The sequence below is a fragment of the Calypte anna genome, chromosome 3, assembly GCF_003957555.1.
Source record: "Calypte anna isolate BGI_N300 chromosome 3, bCalAnn1_v1.p, whole genome shotgun sequence".
Taxonomy (NCBI): domain Eukaryota; kingdom Metazoa; phylum Chordata; class Aves; order Apodiformes; family Trochilidae; genus Calypte; species Calypte anna.
Window position 1 is genome coordinate 58,125,969 of NC_044246.1, and position 24,971 is coordinate 58,150,939.

General features: G+C 38.3%; 1 protein-coding gene across 8 annotated transcripts in view; it reads left to right on the forward strand.

Moving 5' to 3' along the window:
• Positions 1 to 24,971, forward strand: part of MAP7 (microtubule associated protein 7) — a 121,383-nt gene that overhangs the window by 63,029 nt on the left and 33,383 nt on the right. For 4 of the 8 annotated variants that reach the window (XM_030447448.1, XM_008494048.2, XM_030447447.1 and 1 more), the window contains exons 2-5: positions 4,631 to 4,699; positions 11,221 to 11,298; positions 22,515 to 22,678; positions 23,214 to 23,325. In XM_030447448.1, coding sequence (XP_030303308.1) covers positions 4,631 to 4,699; positions 11,221 to 11,298; positions 22,515 to 22,678; positions 23,214 to 23,325 — 423 coding nt within the window. The remainder of the gene's footprint in view (positions 1 to 4,630; positions 4,700 to 11,220; positions 11,299 to 22,514; positions 22,679 to 23,213; positions 23,326 to 24,971) is intronic. The other 4 variants (XM_030447449.1, XM_030447446.1, XM_030447451.1 and 1 more) reach the window with 2 other exon arrangements.

Consider the following 24,971-nt stretch of genomic DNA (forward strand, 5'->3'; position numbering starts at 1 on the left):
GTGGATGTAGCCTACCTTTACCTTAGCAAGGCTTTTGACACAGGCTCCCATAACATCCTCTTGAGCAAGCTCAGGAAATAGACAGTGAGATGGATTAAGACCTGGCTCCACAGTAGAGCCCAAAGAGTGGTGATCAATGGTGCAGAGTCCAGCTGGAGACTTGTGACTGTTGGAGTCCCCCAGGGGTCAGCCCTGGGTCCTCTTCAACATCTTTATCAATGACCTTGGTGATGGAGCAAAGTGTTTTCTAAACAAGTTTGCTGATGACACAAAGCTGGGAGGGCTGGCTGGCACCCCAGAAGGCTGTGCTGCCATTCAGAGGGACCCAGACAGGCTGGAGAGTTGGGCAGGGAAAAATTTAATAATTACAACAAGGGCAAGTGTAAAGTCTTGCACCTGGGAGAGAACAACCCCAGGTACCAGTATAGGGTGGGGACTGAGCTGTTGGAGAGCAGAGAAGGGAAAGGGACCTGGGGGTGCTGGTGGATGGAAGGATGAGCATGAGCCAGCAATGTGCCCTTGTGGCCAAGGAGGCCAATGGCATCCTGGGGTGCATTAACAGGGGGTCAGTGGGTTGAGAGAGATTCTCCTCTCCCTCTACTCTGCCCTGGTGAGGACACATCTGGAATATTGTGTCCAGTTCTGGGCCCCTCAGTTCCAGAAGGAATGGGAACTGCTTGAAAGAGTCCAGCACAGAGAGACCAAGATTAAGGGAGAGGAACATCTCCCTTATGAGGAAAGGCTGAGGGAGCTGGGTCTCTTCATCTTGGAGAAGAAAAGAATGAGGGGTAACCTCATTAATGTTTATAAATATGTAAAGGGAGAGTGCAAGGAGGATGGAGCCAGGCTCTTCTCAGTGATGTCCAAGGATAGGATAAGGGGCAACAGATACAAGCTTGAGCATAGGAGGTTCCACATAAATATAAGGAAAAACTTTTTCACTATGAGGCTGACAGAATGTTGGAACAGGATGCCCAGGCAAGTTGTGGGGTCTCATTCTCCGGAGAAATTCAAAACCTGCCTGGACACTTTCCTATGTGACCTACTGTAGGTGACCCTGCTCTAGCAGGAGGGTTGGACTCAATGATCTTTTGAGGTCCCTTCCAACCCCTAATGTTCTGTGATTTCATGCAGGTCTGTGTAAATAACACTAGAGGAAAAACATTGGTGAAAGGAGAGAGGGGAAACGTTGCAAACAAGAGAAAGTATTTGACTTCTTTAAGGAATCTGTATTTCTGACAGCTGGAGTAGATTATTTCACAAGATTGGAGTAGCTTTGTCAAAGCTTGTATCATAGCAAACTGGACATTCACTAACCTGTAGCGAGCTACTGAAGTTTTTTACATCAGTGGCTTTGGATGACATGTTAGATAATGTTAAGGATGAAGTTGTAGTTGCATAGAAGTAGGGATATTGCTTTAGTCAATAAAAGTAGTAAGTTCAAAGCAATCATTACACTAGGCCATTGCTCTGTCACCATCCATTGCTACCAAGTCAGTGATCATGCAACATGAATAACTGAGGATGGATAATCCAGCTCAATTTTAAAATTATTTTTTACCTTAAAATATATACTTCTACCTTTAAAAAATGGAGAGGGAGCTTCCAACCATGATAATACAGTATTGCATTGATGTGTTTAGAAAGAAAACAAGGGTTTAATTCTGCTAGTGCTTCAGTCAGTGGTGACTTCTATGCAGTCTCTGAAAACAGTGGAGTGGAAAAGTAGGTAAAATCACATATTTTAAATCAACAAGAGTTTATCTGAAAGTGTTATCGAAGAGGATGAATGTTAGATAACATCTCACTTGGACAGGAAAGCCAAAGAGAAAGGTTAAATAAATCACCAGAGCATACTGGTTTGAAGAGTTCATTTATTGATGGCTGTTGGAAGACTGGTAAATGAACAGGTCCTTGCAAAGTGAAGGTGGGGTGGTGCAGCTCTTCACAGCTTTTCCCGTCAGGGGAAGGTCAGAATGGAGTGTTTATCCATATAATCTTTCCTTCAGCTGGGATGGTTCTTGTGCAAACTGCTTAGTGTTTCATTTCAAAAGGAAAAAGATCAAAGAAACAACTTATCAGGAAATTTCTCATGAGGTGGAACGAAAAATGAAACCAGACTCCTCTTTGTGGCACACAGTGACAAGACTGATGATGACAGACACGAAACTGAAATACATGAAATGCCATTCCGACATAAGAAAAACCTGTCTGTTGTGAAGAGTGGTTGAACTGGCACAGGTTGCTCAAGGCAGTTGTGGACTCTCCAACCTTAGAGATATTCCAAACCCAAATGTGTATGACTTGCTCAGTACAACCCCTCTTTGAGCACAGGGGATGGACTAAATGATCTCTGGAGTATCTTCCAGCCTCAAACTCAGATTCCCCATTATATCTACACTATTACCAGGCTGCCTTCAACCTTTTAACTTTCCAAAAAGCTTCACAGGAAACTATCATCTTATTTCTAACACTTCTTTATGCAACTTCTATTATCTCCATGGAAAAATTGCATTCAAAAGGAGCAACAGAGCAAGCATTAGGTAGCTGAATGATGTCTGTCCTGGCATGTGCTAGGTTATTGAGTCTTTCTGGAACTGGTGCTGTCAATATTTAAGTTTAAATTTTAGATTTGTAGTTGTCTGATCAGTCTGCTTGTATCTGAGAACAAGAAGTATCTCATGTGGGAGCACACCTACACAGTAACTAAATACTTGTGCCAAATCTTATTTGATATTCAGCATTTTAAAAATTCATGGCTGTGTCATCTGTTCTTTTCTTTATCACTTGTCATATGAGTGGTCATATGAGTATGTATTCAAACTATCAAAAAATACTCTAAGGAAATGTCAGGGAAGAGGAAATATGGGAAAAAAATTTACTCTGTGTACCCAGGCTCTGTTACAATTCTGCATGGAATTTAAACCCTTGTTTTGAAGTTAAACTTGTGGCACAATGTATGAAAAATAATGTGTATGCACAGTATGAGAGATACGACGAAAATTGTGCTGAAACTATTAGAACATCAGTGTTGTCACTAATGCTCAGAAGCAATATATTTACTGTTTTATCAAGAGTTTCCTCTTCTTTATGGTGCCCTGGGCCAGGCTGATGGGAATCATGCTGTGGGTCGCCCATGCACTACAACAGGACTTTTCTGAGGATGTTCTAAATGACAGACTAATGCAGGAGGGAAGTCTGGTTTACCCTCTGATTCCTCCTAAATTAAGGTAGTACTAAAGATATAAAGACTTAAATGGACTTACTCTGGTGAATAAAATGCTTTTTCGCAGGCTTAGTACCACCCGTTTGGAACTCTCTGAGGAAAAATAATGGGGTTTGATCATACAAAGTCTGGAGCTGTATTCAGTGTTGCTCAGATTATCTTAGCAAAAATCAGCACACCTACATATAGGTCAAACTAGTACTTTGTATGAGGCATTTAAAATGGCAAAATACTAAAGTATATTGTTGGAATGCCTTTGAGGTTTGACAATTCTTACTGTGATTTCAAATCAATATTTGTTATGTTTGATAGTAGTTACTTCTACTAGTCATAAGAGACTTGATACAGTTGTAAGGGAGGGGAGTGAGGGTTTTTTGGGTTATTTTTTTACAAATATTTAAACTTTTAAACATGAGTTTTTTAAATGTCATTTTTCAAGTGCTGCTCTTAGCAAGACTTTGCTCATGAACACTAAACTTTTGATCATAATACTATTTTTCTATTTCCCTCACTTGCCTTCTGCCTGTGAAAAGGCTACAGTAAGTGTCACATAGGCTCCTTATGCTGTCTTTTATCCTTGAAGTTCATCCTGAAGCATGCCAGAGGAAGAAGGTAAAGGCAAAAAAAGGACTTTTTCAAGTTGTATAGGGAGTGGTCTCACTGAGGCCCTAAGGCCTAAGTGTATATTTTTAAAGCTGTCAAGAGCAGGAAATTGCTTTGAGCCTCTTGAAACAAACCTTTTAAAATAATGTTTTCCAAAGTGGATCTAACACTGGAGAAATAATTTTTTTCCCAACTCCCTGTTCTAGTGATACTTGAATTTAAATGAATTGTTTGGGTTTTTTCCTCCCCTAAGCTTTAGTGATATAACTGTCTCTCTGGATTGCATATACTTTCAAGATGTTTGAGTAAAGGTTCTTAGAATTCTTTCAGTCTGTCTTTAGACTCTTCCCAGATTGCTGTGTTCTGGTCTCAAACACTCCTTTAGTTGAGCTTCTGGACATGATTAGAAGTAAGCTGAGAAAATCATGGAATCTAATTTTATGGCTTGATACATCAAGCATGACTGAGAGGGAAAAATAAATTTGCTGCATGTATAGCATTAGTATAGCATGAAAAAAATTATATACATTATATTGCATTATTAAAAACAATGCTGTTAAAAAGGAATTTTCTTGTTGCTCTTTCCTCAGTTTGAATGGGAACTTGTACTGTGGCTTCAGTGTTTTATGTGTAACCCTCGGGGGTTTTTTGCAAAAGGTGTAGAATGTTATTTAAGTGGTACTTCTGAATGGTCTCATTTCAAAGGGAATTCAGTGATGTTTAAGTTGCATTATAATAGAGTGGTTGAACTGTTGTTTAGTGATATGGTTACATTTCTTTCCTTTTTCTTCCTTATTTTAGCAGCTGAAGGTTCTAAACTGCAAGACAAGAAAGTTGCTTCAGGACCAAGCAGTACTGGAACTAAACCAGGTAGACCACTCCATATGCTTCGTGTTTGATTTGGCGGTGCATGAAAACAGCTGTCATCTAGGGAACTTTAAAAATGTCTGATGCTTTTATGCCTCTCTTGCAGCTTCAGTCAAAAGTGGTATCAATGACTTCATATTTAGTTAGGCTGGAATCTCTTTTTGCAAAGAAGCAAAATGGAAAAAAAATATTTGTACAGCTTAGGAATGAGAATTGGTAAGTGAGATAACACAAGAAAAGCCACTATACTTGCATCTGTGCATGTATAAGAATTATGCTGTAGGCAAAGATGTACAGCTTTGTATAAATGTGCTTCTGTTCAGACATTTCTTCACTTATCACAAAGCATGCCTCATTCTGTAATATACTCTGTGCAGTGTGAAGATGTTTTTCATTACTTCACCCTACCTGACTGGTACATTGTATAGATTTCATTCACTGTTTACTTACACAGTTGAAAGTCTATGTACTAAAATGCTTACTGTAGTCCTTGATGCCACAAATCAGTTCTATTTGCAATGTTAAGACCAAGATCCAGAGAAGCACTTAAGGATTTAAATTCTCTCTGCGTTGCTATTCCAGCACCCAAGGTTAATGTATGGATTTAATAATGATGTATAGATGCCTGAGAAAGCAGAGGTGCTTGTGTTGCTGAGGACAAGACACTCTGATTGGAACTCCTTGACAGCCTAACAACCCAGTGGCTCTTTGGTACTGACAGGCTCTTCTCTATCTCCAAACCTTTGGAGCTTTGGCCCAAAGAGGGAAGCAATCCCAGGGCTGTCTGTGTTCAGATCACACCTCACTGCTCTGCCAGGCAGCACTGGCTCTGGCACAGAGTGCAGCATTCATGGCTGCTCTCAATCAGAACAGGGAGAGTGTGGAGGTAACATTACCCACTTCCACAGGAAAACAGAACTCTAGACATTGGGTAATGTTCAGCATCTACTTGGTCCTGCAGTAGTTAACTATGAAGTTAGCTTTTCAGTTAACTTTACATTTTTCAGAAGGCTGCCTTAGCTACTCCTTTGTTCCCTTCACCTGTGCTGGTGTGTCCAAAGAAACATAAAATTTCTTGGGCTGCAGAGGAGGGGAGTGGGGGGGTAGGGAAAGGCACAAGTGCAGGGTTTAGCTCTGCACCCAGATGTTGAGAGTCCTTTCTGAAGAATCTCCTGAGAGCTGATGGTTTCTTTCCTGTTTGTGATTAGTGGTTGTTTTCCTTTAGACTTTTGTGCCCAACAGTGTTTTGTTTCAAGACCAAACCAAAGAGTTAGGGAGTGACAGCTGTCACTAGAAACAATGTTGTTGTTGTCTGGAAGGTGTCTACAAGCTGAAAAAGTATTAGGAGTCCAAGGCAATTCTGAGTGTGTGCATGGCAGTGGAAAGGAATCTAGAGAGAGTTTGAAATCCAAGCGAGGTGATTTCAAATTACATTGTGCTTACATTTATGCCCACCCCAGCACCCCTGTGAGCTAATATACACACTGGGGCTGTTGATTTCAACTTGATACCCTTTTTAGTTTCTTTAATACAAGAAATTTACATCCTAGGAGTCAGGGGCAGAAGAGAAGCAGACATTTGTGAAAAGAGACTGAGGATTATCTTTTGAAATTAAGAATAACAGTAGTCTGACTTGAAGTCATGCTGAGTGCAGCTGATAATTCTGTGAGCCACAGCCCCTGACCATGTATAGTAGGTGCATATAACAATTAATAACTTAGCAAAATTACAGCCAAATGTCTACAAATGTCAACTGAGTTCTGTATTTATAAGGCAGAAGTCTTGAAAAGTTTGTGTTTTCCTTTTGTTAATATCATTAGGGACCAAAAATGACCGACATTTCATTGCTGATTTTCTGCAAAATATACCATTTGTGGCTCCTAAGCTCTTGTAAATGAATAAGCTAATTCTTAAAAATGTTTTGAAGCAACCGTAAGTGATTTAGTCATATTGTTTTCAGTATTGACTGACTGTACTTTAGAGGTGTCATTTCTAGCAGTGAGTGCAAAGTTAGTTTCTCCTAAAAATAAAGTATGGCTTATTTAATATCCAAAATTCCCTCTTTAGTCACAATATTAAATGTTTGTATGTTATGCAAGTGTAGTGAAATAGATTGCTGAGCATGAGTTCACAACATTCATCATAATTAGACTGCAATTTTCACAGCAGAATGTGGCTCTTCCTGGAGGGCTTTCTTTTAAGGTTTCTGCTATCAGTTGTGCAGCTATCAATTGCTTCCCCTAAGAACTGAGAGATATTTGCAGGATTTGTTGCAAATGACATGTTTCCCATCACTTAGAGCACCAGCTTAAAACTATTGCTTGGTGACAAATACAAGCAAGAGAGTACAAAGTACCTTATGTGTTTTTTCCTGCTATTCTTGCTGACTAAGAAGCAGTGCCAGTCCCCAGGGTTAATGAGCAGAGATGTGGGAAATGAAATGAGCAGGCCCAGTGAACTTGCTACAATTTGAATCTATCTATGTACTAGGGGTTTCAGCAGGTCAGCTGGATTCAAAGTACAGTTTCTGGAGCTTGGGTTTTTAGTCTTAGTCAAACTATGAAGGATCACTTTTAAGGCTTAGAAAAGGCTTTTCAATTAACAGTGTAAAATTTGCACCATGCTCCAGCTTCCAGCAAAGGCAGTTCTAGTCCATATTTGTGCCAATATTGATTTAGTTCTTCGTGATCTCAAATGTATGCAGAACACCTTGTTACTGAAGACATATTAGTCTGCATAGCCTGAAACTTAATGTGAATTCTTCAGGATGTCCTAACATCTTTGTGAGCTGGGAGAAGGAGCTGAGTTGTGACCACAATCAGGTGTATGATATAGAAAAAATAATTGGATATCTTCAAAAGGAATGGCAAAGAGCAGCTTTAAAAATGTATTTTATTCCTTCCATTGCTTATAATTAGGAATTCTTAAGGGACACCTTTTCAGTTTGCCTATCCATGCAACCCTCCTGCCTCTTTGAAGAACTGCTTTTTCTCCCTGGTAGGGAAATCTCTTCCCTTAAGTGGGGAGCTAAAAAAAAACCCAGCTGGAAGGAGAAGAGTACATTCTGTAAGAAGCTGAATTTTGTTATTCCCCAGTGTCTCATCATTCTCTGTCAACTCAGTGTTACATTGACTTTTCTGACATCCCTTGAAGGGAATCCTTGTTTCTCTGGGAATTCACATTGGTTGTGCATTATTCCACTAGCACTAATTACTCATGCTACAGAAATTCCTGCTTTGTGAAACTCATGTGCCAGCCACAAGAGAAAAAGAATATTATTATCCTTTTGACCTGTGTCTGCATGCTGAAGAGACTGCATGCAAGTCAACACACTTCTTACCATCAGCCATTGGATAAATCTATGCAATGGCATGATTAGGCATAGTTTCATAAATGGCAGTGCTGTGTGCTATATAACCAACATTAAAGGATCTTTGAGTATTGGATAACCTTTGTCTTTGCTGATGATTTACTCACTTGTTGCACCTTTCATTGGGGCTGTCATATTTGAATATACTTCCTACCAAGTGTGCAATGGGTTTTCTCCTTGCAGCTCTTGCTTTGCAATGCTGTTAAAACCATTAGTTGTGACTGTAGTCTCTGACTCTTGGTGAAATTATAGTTTTTCACTTATGAGAGTTCAGGAATAATGAAACTGAAGCTAGTCATCAGTGAACTCATTCATGCAAGAAATCCTGTCATCCTGAAGCAGAAACTGGAAATGTGCATTACTGATTTTTCATCTAATTCCAGTAACTATTCAAAATCTGTCTGGCACATCCTTATTCAGGGATTTGGTTTTGCATACATCTTTAACCTGATTTTTATGACCCATTGTATTGTTTTGTTAGTAACTTTCTTCATAGTTGTATAGTCTATACACAAATTTCATGTGTTTGCAAATTGCTTTACTCTTGTATTCACCCTGAATAGTGGAAAGAATCTGTTGTCTTGTTTTTATTTGTACCTTATGGTGACAGTATTCTAGGCAGTTCTTTAACTTAAAATATTTAAATTATACTTTAAAAACTGAGTTCCCAATACTAAAATAAATCAGATCATTTCTTAATACTCAAACATTTCAAATTTTTTTCTGTGGGCTTTTTGTTGTGTTTTTATTCAAAGCAGGTTTTTCCAGTGCTAGTGAAAAAGCAGAAAATGAACAGCTTTCCAGACTTAACAGAATAGGCTAAGGATGAGTAGGAAATGAGTTTTGGCAGCATACTGAGATGAATTGGTAACTTGGATTTTGTTCACTTTTTGTCTGGAACAGGTCCACTACCGAGTCTGGAAATAGGATGGTAGCTGTTTAGCATTTTGTTGTTTTCCTGAGCAAGTGATGCCTGGGCTCTGACATATATTTTTAGTATTATTTTTAGTCTTATTGATGTAATCCAAGTGGCAAGGTGCAGCTGTTTTTAAAGAAATTGTGTCATTAACTTTCAATCTAAAAGAATAGTTGAGGAAACAGTTATCTTACTTTACTGGTATTGTACCAGTCCATGCATATGATGCATTGTCTTGATGTGTTCAGCAGAGCTTTCAGCACGTGCATGCATGCACACATCTGTGGAGATCAATATTATGCAATCTTCAGAAGCTCAGCCAGAACTACTATGAATGTTTAGATACAGCCTGTTCTTCTTGGGTGCTGATATTCTTCAATCCTTTGGAATAGGGCTTCTTGTTTTTTTGAGACACTTCTAACCCTGGTTAGAAGAGGGTGCTGCGTTATAAAAGAAGCTAGGGAAGTGATTGTGCCCCTGTACTTAGCACTGGCGAGGCCACACCTCCAGGATTGTGGTAATTTCTGGGCCCCTCACTACAAGAAAGTGCTGGAGTCAGTTCAGAGAAGGGCAACCAAGCTGGTGAAGGGTCTGGAGAACAAGTCCTGTGAGGAGAGGCTCAGGGACTTTGGAATTGTTTAGTTTGGAGAAGAGGAGGCTGAGAGGAGACTTTATTGGTCTCGACAACTACCTGTAAGGAGGTTGTAGGGAGGTGAGTACTGGTGTGTACTCTCAAGTAAATAACAATTGGGCTTGAGGAAATGGCCTGAAGTTGTGCCACAGGAGGTTTAGATTAGATATTAGTATTTATTTTACTGAAAGCATAGTCAGGTACTGGAACAGGCTGCCCAGGGAGGTCGTATACCTGGAGGTGTTTAAGAACTGTGGAGATGAGGAACTTCAAGATAAACTCTAATGGGCATGGTGGGTTTGAGGAGGTTTGGGGTTTTTTTTTGACAGTTGGACTTGGTGATCTTAGAGGTCTTTTCCAAACATAGCAGTTCTGTGATTCTGTGAGGTTCCTGTAGAAGCATTTTGGAGAGCTTATAGAGTAGTAGGCGGTATATTGTCAGAATGTTCTCAAGCAAACAAGTTGTTTTAGGCTTGGAAACAAAAATTTTTTCCTGGGCTTTCACAGGCAGTAGTCTTGTTTGCAGTTCAGAGTTGAAACTTATTTCATTCTTTGGGAGTTTTTTACATCTTGGCCATAAAATGGCTGGAGTTGGAAGGGACATTCAAGATGATCTGGTTCCAACCCCCTTGCATGGGCCAGGGACACCTCCCACCAGACCAGGTTGCTCAAGGCCCCATCCAACCTGGCCTTGAACACTTCCAGGGAGGGGCAGCCACAACTTCCTTTGGCAACCTGTGCCATTGTCTCACCACCCTCACAGGAAAGAATTTTTTCCTGATGTCTAACCTAAATCTCCCCTCTTCAAGTCTGAAACCATTTCCCTTTGTCCTCTCACTACACACCCATGTAAAAAGCCCCACCCCAGCTTTCTTGTAGGGCCGCTTCAGATATTGAAAGGCTGCTATAAGGGCACCTCAGAGCCTCCTCTTCTCCAGGCTGAACAATCCCAACTTCCTCAGCCTGTCTTCACTGGGGGAGTGCTCCAGCTCTCTGATCAATTTAGTGGCTCTCCTCTGAACATGTTCCAGGAGCTCTGTGTCCTTCTTTTAAGCTGGGGACTCCAGAACTGGACACAGTGGTCCAGGTGAGGTCTCACAAGAGCTGAGCAGAGGGGCAGAATCACCTCCCTTGACCATCTCTCTGTGCTTGTTTTGATGCACCCCAGAACCCAGTTGGCTTTCTGGGTTGCAAGTGCACACTGATGGCTCATGTTGAGCTTCTGGTCCACCACCACTCCCAGGTCCTTCTCTTCAGGGCTGTCCACAATCCTTTCTGCTCCCAGCCTGTATTCATGCATGAGATCGCCTCGACCCAGGTGCAGAACCTTGGATTTGGCCTTGTTGAACTTCATGCAGTTTGGGCAAGGCCACTTCTGCCTTTGTCGACGGAGGCTGTGACCCCATCGTAAAAGGCCACCAAATACGTTTCCTGTTTTTTAATTGTTCCATCTTTTTTTTTCAGAAGATGGATTTCTGGAAATGTGATCTATTGCGAAAGTAAAATAAGTAGGGCTGATTAATGGTCATTCCCCTAAAAGTTTTTTTTATGGATACTATTTGGTTTTGTTATATGCATAATATTTTTCCCCCTCCCTCCATTTGCAGATCACCCAACAGTACTAAAGGTTGATGACAGGCAACGGCTTGCTAGAGAACGGAGAGAAGAACGAGAAAAACAGCTAGGTAAGTCCTACTCTATATTGGGTTTTATTATTCTGTAGGGTTTTTTTAATGGGATATCATTTTCATGCAATATTTTTGCCAGTTAGCTTTGAGGAACATTCAGCAAACTGATTGTGCTAGATATGCAATAATGTCATGTTAGATAAACTGTTAAATCTTTAAAATAGATCTTAATTTGTGCATATCACGAGATTCATCATTACTGTATTTGTCACATGTCTATTACTTGTCTTTGAATCTGAATCAAAAGTGGGTTGGTTTTTGAAATAATGCAAGGAAGCTTCACTGATGTAAATGGAATTTTCAAAGTTCAGAGATTTTTTTTAAGATTAGACATCTTAACATATTGAATGCATATTTTATTATAATATTTTATTGCTATAAAATATGCTGGAATTTTTCTACATAAACTTGGATTTCTGTCAGGTAAAACCTTTAGCAGGGGCTAAAGAGATGTGCTCAATGTATTATTAAGATGTCCCATTTACATGAACATACTTAATGCTATTGAAGCCAAATTGATGTCTTCATGAAAACTGTGTAGACATTTGGCTGCCACAACATTCTGTGGCAACTGGTAGGCTAGGGGTCATAAGTATTTCCTCTTATTTTTTACATGTTCACAGCAGTTTCTTTGGATGCTTGAGAAGCAGAAATTATTTATTTTCTACTTTCTGTAAGTTTATAGAACTATACCATAACTCCAGCTGGAGTTATTCTACTTTTCTAACCTGAAGTGCTATTTGTTGCCATCTATATATTAACAGCATTAACATCCTTCCTTCTTTAGAGCACCTTGTAACATTGTACTATATGAATCACTGTGGCTGTTTGGAAGGAAGAAGAGGAAAGCTTTGGTCTGGGCTTGCTCAGGGCTGTAACGTGACAGCTGGAGTTGATAGTATGCATAGACTTAGTTTCTTGAGGCTCCAGAGCAAACGGAGATTAATTTTAATTAATTTGTTATAGATTACAACTTTCATGTCTTGAATTCATTCTTTTTTCAGCTTTGATCCTTGTGCAGTAACAAAACTTTGCTCAAGCACAGGGAGAAATGCTTTCCTTAAGTTTACTTGAACACTGATTTTTCTAGCTATTGATAAATGAATATTTGTTGTTTCTGGAAGGACATGGCTTTTGTTGAGAAAATTGTCATTTTGTGTGACACATTTAAAAGCAGCATCAAACCATGTGTTTTAGATTAACATGAAATAGTTCATTCCTAAATGGGTGACTTCTGCATATGTCCATGATGCATGAGTGTATTGTGCATTCTGGCACTAAGAATTAATAAGAAAAGTGGAAGTCACATTGTATTTTGATCTATATATTTGTCTTCTAACATTATGATTTAGGAGCTGTCTCTTGAGATTTGTGCTCCAGTATAGCAAAGCAATGATTTTTACAAAGACATGCAACCTTTGGGTTTTTTCCTTGCAGAACCTAGATAATCAGTCACTCATGTCATGTCAACCATAGCAAAGGAACGCCTAAGCTGTCTATATTAAACATCAAGTTGTGTAACATTCTTACATAAATGTGTCTCGCTGAAAATTAGAGTTGGATTTTGTTAAAACTAGGATGTAAGGAACCGAAGGATGGTATTTATCTATTTGTTTAGAGAATTAAATTGGATTTAATCTTAATTCCTCTCCTTTTGATTCAAGAAATCTATCAAGTTTAGCAAGGAGTTCCTTTTAAGCAGAAGTTGAGAATTCCAGTCATACCTCAAGTGAAATTACTCTCCGCTGTAGCAAAAAAGACTGTTCAGTTCTGTATGTGTAGAACTGGTAGTAATCTAGCAGCTTCATTTTGTACTTTCAGCAACTTGAATCTCAGAAGGTCACATTATCTGATCATGAAAATTAAGTTTCTTGGCCCCTCTGTTAAGATCATTGGGGTGCTACTTTAATAACAACTATGGTTTTTTGTTGGGCAATATTCTGATGTTAGAGGATTGATTTGAGGCCTATTTTTCCCTCCTTTTGTTTACTCTCAAGCTTTAATTTCTGTTTCAGTTTCACTTTGCTGAGATAGATGTGGCTTTCACTGTGGCATAATGGGTCAGTATGTGCTCTGCACTCCTGAGGATTTGCTTGCACCCGGTAGTGGGATTTTAGCAATCTTATTTTACTTACCACACTTGGGTGCCTACTTCTCTTTTTAATGAGAGCTGAGACTAGAAAAGATGAGTGCTGTCATTTTTATAATCTGGATATATATAGAGATTGTGTGGTAGGACTGTCTCTATCTGATATTTCTTGAGGATCATGTTATGCTGCCTAACTGAAAGGAATAAAAATGCTTCTACAAAAATGCCCCTTTCACCTTAGTATATTCATATCTAATTTTGGAACTTTCTTCAGATAATGTAGAAGGCAAAAAGTGACATGCATGATATTTCAACTAATCAGCCCATCAAGGAAGAAGGATTTTTTCAGTTCCTTCACTGTAGAAAAAGCATTGCTTTTGAAATGCCATCCCAGCACTTCTGACAGATTAGTTTGTTGGCTTTTTTTCTGTGCAACTCATGTTTTCTGTAACTAATAAGTTGTATAATTTGTTTGTTATATTCTTCTCTAGAAATTATTATTCTATATAAATTCTCTATACTTTTGTTATATTATTCTTAAACTTGCCTTTTCATGTGAGCAGAAACAAGGGAATTGCTTAGCAGCCATGCTTCAAATGTTTTGAAGTTTACCTGACTATTTGGTAACATATTAGTTGTTAATATGTGCATTCAGACCTTAAAGGATTTTTTAGGGTAATCTCTATTTGACTGTATTAAATGTGTCCAACGTCTTCCAATGTGTCACTGGATCTTTAGTAATCATTTTTGCATTTATCATGTTTCTGCTGACACTCTTCCCCACAGTGCCTATGCCTGAAGTTAACATTTGTGCTTTAAAATAAGAATATCAGTTCTCTCTTTGTGCAGCCAACCTCTCTGGGTTGTGGAAGATGGGGATCCCAAGGGAGGGGATGCTAAGTGAGGTTGGTAGATGTCCAATGAGGCTGCTCTTAGAGGACAGAGTTGAAGAGGGCTGCCACACTTCTCCTGGCTCCAACTCAGCAATGTGCCAGCTTGATTGGCTTTGTTTGGTCCAGGAGGCTCTGTATGGCACTCAGGTCAGGAGTGAGTTGTTTGTGAAGGCAAACATGGTAGATGGTCTGGTCAAACTGGAAAAGTTGAATAAAACCTTCTGCTTTTTCAGCAAGTGACCTTCACCCTTAATTCTGGCGCAATGGTGTTATCTGTAGTGGTGAATTAAACAGCACTGAAGAGCATTCTCTGGTGCTGAATCTGAATTTTTCTTCTATTCAGCTGTTATGATGGATCCTGGCAGGGTTTTGCCTCAGTTAACTAGCTGTCTCTTTTCTGATTTCCAGACAAGGTTTGGAAATTCTCAGGGGATGCCCATGGGCATTTTCTCAGGTATTGGTTGAGTAATGTCACTATTTTAGGGAATAAAAGTTTAACATACTAGGTGAATTATTTTCTGTGCCAGTTGGTCTCTGGGCATGTTGCATTTATTAGCATAGACCTAGTTCTCCATAAATGGAAAATAAAATAAAAATGTGTTTTTCAACAGTGAAAGTTACTGTGATTTTAAAACAGGTTTCATTCTGATAGCGTTACCTTGTTGCCTAGCAAAGAGGAGGAGCCGGGGATATTTTGTTTTTACTTCACAATATCCCAGTCCCTGATTCCTGAGCAAACCATTTCAAGTCTTACATATGTGAATCTTTTACCTACACTAATACTGCTTGTAGACTGACCTTTTTAAATCACAATTATGATCCTGACAAGGACACATGGCTCATTTAGTTTCTGGCAATGGAAACAAAAGAGGGTAATCTTGTAATCTGATTTAACCTTTTGTTTAAGGAAATGTGTTATTAATCTTAGTTTTCATAATATGACTGAGTTTCAGGTTGGTTAAATATGAAATTCGTAATACTTATAGTAAATGCATAAGCATTAAAATAATATTTAAAGATTATGTTATGATCTAATTCCTTCCCCATTTAAAAGTGCTAATCAGCAAAATATCACATAAATAAAAATACAATTTTTTTTTTCTGTCAGTGAATTCCTTCTAGCTTATTCTCTTCTCTGATAGTTGGGGACAGAGCTTTATCCAGAATTTCCACAGTCAGAATCCCTGCAGAAACTGGGACTCTAGAATATAAATTTGTGATGTCCTTGGAGAACCTGAGTGTTAGAAGTGTTTATAAGACAAGAAAATGATTTATAAAGAAGATTAATTTAAAAATGTATGTGCTGAATGCCCCTCAAAGTATCGTTACAGGGGAAAAGGTGGCTTAGAGAATCTTAACATCATTTCAGCTTTAATTACAGCTCTGAAATTCACCTTACAATTCATTAAGCCAGCTGTTTCTATGGCCTGGTGGAACATCCCTATTTTTAGGTATGGCTAAAGCATCACTGATCTCTTTTTCTGCTAATGCAGCAGGGAGGTGATCACAGTCTCAGACAGTGCAGAGCTGGCAGAGAGGAAAGGTGGAACAGCAGTCAGAGGAGAAAGCTATTGCTGAGATCAGTGCTGTAAAGTAAAAAAAAAAAAAAAGGATGGAAAGATTGGCAAAGACTATAGGATCTCTAGTCAGGTAAGCTGTCCTTTCATGATGGATGCAAAAGACAGATTGAGAAAGTGCAGTGCTAGACTTGATCTTCCTTAAAATATAGGCAGTTAACCAGGAGCAAAAGGACTAAAATGAAGGGACAGCAGAAGGGGCAGTAAAACTGGGAGCTCGGGAGGATGAGCTTCCCTTGCTTCACATGGATAAACAGAAAATAGAGACTTAGACACTTTGTGCATGTTCCACCTTCCCTCACGGCTTAAAACCCCTGCTAAGAATGTCTCTGTCTGTCTGCATAATAGGGGAAAGAAACCACAAAATTATTTCCCCACAAAACATACATGGTTTGCACCTAACATCTCCCTCATTAAACTATTTAATTGTATGTAAATTGATCCATTTCAAATCTTATGAGTCTCTTAATATTGGAATGTTTCTGGCTTGATTGACCTTATTTTCTTTTCCTCAGTTATTCTTTTCAGAGGTGCCAGCAATACAGCCTTCATTATGCTGTTTTCTAATATAATCCAGCATTACTAGTCTGCAAACAAGCAGAAGGTATTAACAACATGTCCAGGATGCAATTTCTAAATCTTGGTTTTGTGCTCTAATTTTGTGTCCTTGTGTCACGTGACTGTGTTAAAATGTTAAAATATATAGATTTTACTAAGTCATTAGGGCACTCAGACTTTTCTTTGTATTTTGCAGCTTTAATGAAAATGTTCCTATGCCATTTAAGCTTTTTTTGCATGCAGGTGCTATTTGAATCTAGTAAAACTTTCTTTGAATGATACTTGCGTGCTGCCAATGAGCATTTTTAAAAGGGAGAAAAAAGCTTCATTTTTAAATTTTTTTTTTCTTTTAGACATACAGGTCTAAAAAGTCCAGCATTGGCTAAACCTGAGCACAGGTTTTAGCATTGCTCTAGAGAAACCATTATTAAAGTGCATATTTTCCACATCCTGCAGATCAGCTGCTTTTCCAATCTGATCAGACATTTTAGAGGTATCATTATTTCCTGTAGGTTCATCTGCTGATTCCTTCTATCAGCAAGGCATTTGGTGTATCTTTATGAAGCTGTTTCTGTGCTTGCTGTTCTTCTAAATCACACCTACATATTCAGAAAAGGGCTTCCTAATTTTTACCTTAGAGTAGCCTTTCTTTAACCCTTGAGTAAACTTTAAGTTTTACCTTGGAATATAACCCGTTATTTTTTGTGGGATGTAGCAGGAAAAAAGTTTCTGCAAATTCCAAAATAGAGATAGGAGAATGAAATTAAAATATATTACTTTAAACTTTTTATTTTTCTTGAAGATATCATCATATATCTAAGGACACTAACTTATGTCACTACCTGCTTTGTAGGTGGCAAAAAGTGAGCCCTCAAGGTCATGCAAGAATCTGAGCAGTGTGTATAAGAAGCAGTGAAAACAAAATAAAGCATTCTCCTTTGGTTCTCATAAAAAGTAAAATGTGATTAATACCATTAAAAAAAAAAAAAAAAAAAAAAGGATGAAAGATTATTTCCCTATCTACAGAAAAAGTTAAATTAATGAAAATAGATATTGCACTTTTTCTCAAGAAACAGATGTAGCATAAATCATGCTTTTATGAACTAGTTAAATACTTGGTCTGAGCATAAAATTAGTAGGTTTTTTGGCTTAACAGGTGAGTGTATATTTCCTGCTGCCTTTTGACTATAAATTAAAGATGATAGAAGTAGCTTTTTTTTTGCTTTTTTTTTTTTAAAATCAGCTTCATATCTTTTAATATAACTTATTTCACCCTAACACTTCCATTTTCCTTGGTTATTCCATCAGTAGTGTGTGCTCTTATCATTGTAGCTGTCTTTCCTTATCAAGAACTGATTTTATCATCCCTTCTCTGGAAATTAGTGTTGTATCCAGAGTTTTAACATGATGATTGGCTTCCTAGCAGTGAGTGTATGTGAAAATTAAGTCTTTCACATACCATAACCTAAAGAAATATTTTCAGCCTTTTTCTTTTTCTGAACCTACTCTTGAACTATTTTCATTACTTTTTCTAAATAGCATGACAGGCTAAAGCCTATGGAAATTACCACCAGGAATGCAGTTTTAACAATTTACAGCACCAGCTGTAAATCAATCTCCATGTCTTTTAGATATTCCAGTGATAAAAAAAAAAAAAAAAAAAAAAAAGTTGTTGGCTTTTTATTCTTTGCTTTTCTTAAATTTCTTGTATCCTCCAGGGATACTTTAAATAAAGCAAGGACGCTTTATTTTCAGTAGAGAACCAAGAAGCCTTTTCATGCTGGGTTGTCATTGTAAGCAGACTCCAAGCACCAAAGATCCAGTTGATCTGTGGAATTCTTTTGGCTCAGAGCAGTGGCTTGTCTTGATATTATCATTATGGTCTGTACATCGGTGACTACTGAGTGGAAGCCAACATGCTGCAGGTAGATGGACTTTGATGAGGTGCATGAATTAAGGTCCTTAGATGCTCTTAGCTTTTTCAAAGGAATGGATGTTTCAAGACTTCCCCAAATAGGTTTGGTTAAATTGCAGTTTTGAACAACGTTGTTGGGGTTACTTAGTGTGCTCAGGGTCTATAAAACAGGGTAGCTGTGCTGTTGCTATGGGATTTTAAAAATGCAATTGTATAGCACCATGGTGATCTAACTTAGACTGCATACATATGATGTTGTTTAAGGGAAAGATCTAGTTCTGCTCTTGAATGGTTACCTAGGGAAGATAAAACGTATAACAAAGGTCAAATTATGCATACACTAAATGAAATAGACTCCTGATTTTCTTTTAAGAAGAGGATAGGGAATGATTCTCATTTTTTTTTCCAAGATCCATGTATATGACATCTACAAATACACAAATAATAAAGACTGGAAATTAAGGCAAGTTGTTACAGATTGTGCATGCTAGAATAAAGTAAGTTAATAAAATCCTATACTTTTTGAAGTTACTACAAGCTCTGTGCCTGTGTGTATCTGCACAATGCTGCCCTCAGAACTGAAACATTTCCTTATCAGAAATGAAACATAACAGTAGTCTCAAATAGGAAACAATTCTGAAGATGAAAACTAACAGGAGAACCTTCACAGGAAGTAATTATACAGAAAGAACAAGAGAGAGTAATACCATGTCCTCCAGGGATAGCATTTAACAGTTATTTAACATTACTACAGTCTAGCACTAATGAACAATTATTTGAAGAAAAAAAGGAAGATTAAAAGTGTTGAAATGGGAAAAATGTTGTCTTGTTCACATTGCATTCTTAGTTAAGTTCTGTTCATTTTTGGGTTTATGAAGTAAAATATTTTATCTATTAAGGCCCATAAACTCAGGCTCTGAGTGTCTCTTCCCTTCTTTTGTGTCCTCATGCGTAATAGGCAGGATTTCCCAGCCTCACTGCACCTTTTATCAAACTCCTGTTTTCAGACAGGTGTCCAGGATATAATTATTGGTTCTTTTGATGGAACCGAAAGAATTAAATTTGAAGAAAATATATCCTGTCTTGTGTCAGGATTGCTCAGTCAGTCCTAGCTGCACTGCCCAGCAGTCCCATTTCTGCCCTGAGGCTTCCTCTCCTTTCAGAACACCCTAAACCCATTTGGCAGGATGTCTTCTTACCCATCTGCCCAGGCTGACCAATCTCTACTAGGACCAGCTGCAGCTAAGAGTGTCAGAAACTTAAAAGTGTGGAAGCAACCTGTTTTTTACTAGTTTCCTTGGTCCTCCTGATCTCAGTCCCACGTTGTCAGCATGGGGAGGAGGAGTTATGAACTCAGGACCTAGAGAAGGGCAAGCGCTGCTCCTCTTGGTGCCAGCTAGCATGTGGTTAAAATGGTCATGAAACCTCACAGGAATGGGTAAAATACAATTTTAGAATGTGTGTGTTATGAATAGGGGGATGTAAAATGGTCCTATCCTGTAATAGTGTTAACTTTCTCTGAAATTTTCATCAAAGATTCAGGAGAAAGGAGTTAACATGAAAAGTTAGCAGTGCAAAATCCAAAGATTTGTGTTTGTCTAATCTGTTTTCCCTTTAAGTGTAAGCACTTTAGAAATGCCTTTTGCCACTTTTTAGATAGAATTAAAGATAGTAATTATTTACTTTTAAAAAATAAGTTTATCGGTTGAAATTTCCTGGGTTGCTGAGAATGTTATCCTTAAATAATTCTTCAGACATTTCTGAAGAAACCAAGGTGAATGCATGTAGAGTAAGTGGAAAGAACAGTACAGTTCATACTGATGTGGTTACTTATTCTTGGGCTGATCATATGCTGCAATCTAACTGTTCAGAATCTAACACTAAGAGCAAGCTTTTGCAAAAAATCACCACTTTTCTGGTGGCAGGCTGACAGCACTTCTGTCCAAGGCACTGATTAGTGAAGCTGAACTGTTAAGCAGAAATCAAATACAAAAAGATGGGATGGTACCTCAGAGATGACATGTCTGATATTTCAGTTCTTCAGGATGTAACCCAAACTACTGGAAAAGGTGCTCAGTCTTCTCTGGGCCCAGGCAACAGAAAGACTGCATCATGAGAGGTCATATAGTCCCAGGAGAAGGGTAGCTCACAGTGAGAGTCTTCTCTCTGTCCATCCAATTTCTTGATAAGTTATCGGCTCCCAAAAAGGAGCAGCAGACGAGTCTTTCTGGTTTACAAATTAGTCTTCCATTTGGAACACCAATTTTGGCTCTTTTGTTACATTATTTGGCATTATTATAGAGGAAGGAGCCTCTCTGCAGATTTCAGTTAGCCTAGAAGCTGCTTTTCTGATGTATTTTCCTCTTTTCTGCCTGTCTGCAGGTCACATTTCTCCTTCAAGTCCCTTAATTAAATTAGCATGGAAAAGTATTTCCATAAATTTTCTCATGTCTCATGAGAATAGTCATAAGTATTCCACGTTCGTAGGTGACTCCTGTTATTGTAATTATTTAGTAATTAGTTAATATTGTTAATACCTCTTAGTAATTGTCTTAAAGCAGCTGTACTATTCCTTCTTGTTAACAATGTAGCTATGGTTGTTAAATTTCCTGAAAACGTCTTGCTGAACTTCCACCAGTCTTGCCAAGAGGGTTCCAGATGGTTGCTTGTAGCTGCTGAACAAACATCTCTGCTATTTCGAATACCACATCAAAGCTAAAACTGCTGTTTGCTTTTCTCAGCAGAGTATTTGACATCTGAAATAGTGCAGAGCTGTTTTCTTAAGGGAGATACTCTGCATATGAACTTGTCTACACAGGGTAGAAATTCTTTAGTGAGACAGCAAATTCAAGTACATAAGGTTTAGAGTACAATCTTACCTCTTTACCAGGTGAGCTGGAATTTGTTCGAGGAGAAAGAAGAGCAGTTTGGTGAAGGTGAGCCCTAGCATGGTTGGCAGTGATTGGAATGTCTGCTCTGAATACCTAGAAGCATTCAGTTTGGGTTTTTTTCAGATATGTCATTGTGTCAAATAACACCTCTGATAATTGAAGGCTGGAGGTTCTGTTCTAGAGCAGTGATCATAACATTATGGTCTCTTTTTTCTCTCTCCCTCTCTCTCTCACAAAGCCACACATGCAGATACACACAGCTCCTGATCGAATTTTGTAAATACTCTCCCAGAATTAGGTGGAGAACTTCCTCACATTGATGGTCTTGGAAATTGAAAATCTTTTTGATACTTTGCTGTCCTGGTTCCTTGTTGCTGCTGTGTTTTCAATGTGCACCTTCTGTGTAAAGTTTTCTAATGAGGTTCTCAGCAATGTTTGCCTTGCAACCTTCACATTCATGTCTTCGTGCATGCCCATCTGACAGTTCCTGAAAATGAAGAATTTTAAAAAAGAAAATAATGAGGGGTTTTTGGAACACAGAAGATTTTGGGATGTGAAACTCAAATAAGCAATGGTGAGAGGTCTAGAATATCATATTTAAATGGTTTCATGTGGACTGCAGTTTGAGCCTGTGTTCCAGACAGTACCTTCATGACAATTCAGCCCCTGGTGGGGAATAAAATTTGTCTTGTGTAATGCGTCTTGATTCATCTTGACCAGCACTTCTGAAACCCATCATTCAGAGCTCTGCAGCAGTGGAGTTGTATGAAAGACTGAACTTTGGACCTTTGGTTTCCTTGGTGGGTAACTGGTTTCCTTCTGGTCCGCTGTTTGTACAGCTAACAGTCCAGGTTCTAGAATTGCTATCCCATTCATTTCTACCATAAGAGTTTTGTATTCATCATATAGTTATACACCAGTAATAGTTTTATCTTTTTTTTTTTTCTTTCTCTTCGCAGTAAAAACTTACAGAGAATTATCATGCTTTGTGTAACAGAAGTGCGTGTACAAATATCCAACTTAAATATTTAGGTATTGTAAAATAAGAAAAAATGTTGTCTTCCTCATAGAAACTACGTGCTCAAATAATTGAACTGTTTCTGGTGCTGACTCATAATAAGTAAATAGAGATGAAATGAATGTGTGACCAAGATGGGATTAGGATATTACGTGTATCTTCTTAAGAAAATGGTTTCAAATTTTTTTCCATTTAGCTTGGTTATCCAAATTGCATTAAAGGCTTCGGCAGATATAGCATGGTACTACTTTTATTGCTGATTTTTCTCACAGCGGCAAGAGAATCTGTTTGGATAGAAAGAGAAGAGAGAGCCCGGCAACATTATGAAAAACACCTGGAGGAACGGAGAAAGAAGCTGGAAGAGCAGAGATTAAAGGAGGAGAGAAGGCGAGCGGCTGTAGAGGAGAAGCGAAGGCAGAGATTAGAAGAAGATAAGGTAAGAATAAATGTCCTGAAAACATTTTTCATCTCGCTTTTACCATAAGATAAGGTGAAACAATTGGAGCAGCAAAACCTTTAAGAGAGTGTGTATGTAATGAAATATGTTCTTGTCTGACTTGTCTCAGTCAAACTGGGAACTACATGCAGCTCACGCTTGTGTCATTTTTTTTGTTTCCTCTCTTTCCCATTTAGTAGGTGGGATACCCAAGGTGGAAAGTAGCCCCAGGGTGTTTTTGTATAGTGACTGCCGCAAGAGGGCCACTGTTTTCTCTCTGCAGTTCTGTAGGTCTCAAACAGATCTTACCTTCCAAAATTACAGTTAATATTTTAACTTATTTATGGCTTAATTACTGCTTCATCCTGTTCTAGAGTTAGGATGGTTGATCTGAGTGAGTGTCCCAGTAAGCAGCACATAACCTGCCAGGATGCCTGCTGCGTTTTGCCCACGTGGAGGAGGGTAGAAAGGTTTGACGAGACGATTAAGTTAAAAAAACTATATCGTGCAAATGTGTTGTCCTGTTTTACTTCAGGAACGACATGAAGCTGTTGTACGTCGCACAATTGAAAGAAGTCAGAAGCCAAAACAAAAGCAGAACAGGTGGTCCTGGGGAGGAGCACTCCATAACCGCATTAATAACACAGGTAAAGAGGGAGGGAGGCTTGGGTTGCTAGCCCAATTTTCTGCCCCACCAGTTAGCTGGATTTACTTTGCCTCTGTTAAGAAGAAGGATGATTCAGTGTGTGCTGGTGTAAATTCTTTGCTCTTGATCTTATTGCTAGCAATGGCATGTTTGTGGATGTTGTTGTGGAGCAAAAAGATAACAAAGAGAAATCTGAACAAAAGGCACTTTTCAGGAGTTGATTAGTTCTGTAACTCTGCCTTGCTGCAGCTTCTCGCTTCTGCTGCTCTGCTGTTGTTTGTGGGTGTGCCTGTGCTGTGTCAGTCTTGTGTTATGAGCTACTGTGTGCAAATGCTAAATGTCAAGGCTCGAAAAATAGGTCTGGTGGAAATGACCAAATACTGAGATTAAAACAGACACAAGGAAACAAAACGCTTCTTTGCAATAAGATTATCTCTGCCTTGTGCAGATATTTTTGGGATATTGAAGTCCCTTTTTTCTCCTAGAAAATCTTAAAATGGGCAAATTAAGGTTAAAGGAATTTTACCTATTTGCTTTTCTGAATAACTATCTTCTCTAACTTAATATGCCGATCATTAATCTGTATATGCCCTGTTAAATATGAGTGGAACCTGAAAAGGAGAACTTGTCCTTTATTTCACCAGAAAGTGTTACTTAGAATTCCTCTCTTTGTACTTTAATGTGTACATTCCAATATATCCAACCTTTCATCAAGGAGGAAAAAAAAAAAAAACAGATGAGAAAAGAATATTCTCAACTCTGTCATGTATAAGTTCAATAAACAGTTATTTTCCCATACAAGGTTACTTTTTTTGCTTAACTCTGTATAACTTACTTGATTTTTGTTTTCTTTACTGTGAAAAATCATTGTCTTGCATTCTATCCCTAGGTTATTTTTTTGAATCATCATTCACCTTTCTCGATTTAGCAGGCCTGGAGCACCACTTCAGATCTCTGGGTGGTGCTAGAAAACCTGGTACATAATTGCTGTGGTTTGTTGACTCCTTTACCCATAGCTAGTTCTCAGGAAATGAGATCACAAGTAACTAAACCACCTTCATGTAGTTGCAATGCATGCTTAACACCATGCTGATAGATTAGAACTATTGTTAGTATCAGGTTTATTCATTAATATTTATTTTTTTCTATGGAGAATTTCTACTGGCTGACTCTAAAGATTTGGCACAATTCACTGAAATAAAGAATAATACTCTTTCTACTCGAATTCAAGAAAACCCAGTTGGAATATTTGTTTTTTTCTAAAACCTTTTTAGCATACTGTATAATACAGGATTTACAATTATTTTGCGCATAAACACAGAGAAGTAAACAGCTCCATTGGCTGATGTGTTACTCATGGATAGTTTAATTCTTTTTTTTAGAACAAAGAAACCATCAATCTTGTGGACGATGGATTGCATTTGGCCCATTCTACATTTATAAGTTTCATAATGCCAGCACTTGCACACAAGTCCTCATGCTGAATTTCATTTATTTAAATAATGTTCACAGACACAGGAGAAAAGTTGGCATGCCAAATGCAATAGGTGATTTTTTCATATTGTCACTTGTCATCTTCCAAAAGCTGTTTTATCCATTACATTCTTTATTTTGTTTTCTGATATACTACAGATTTTCTCATCTATA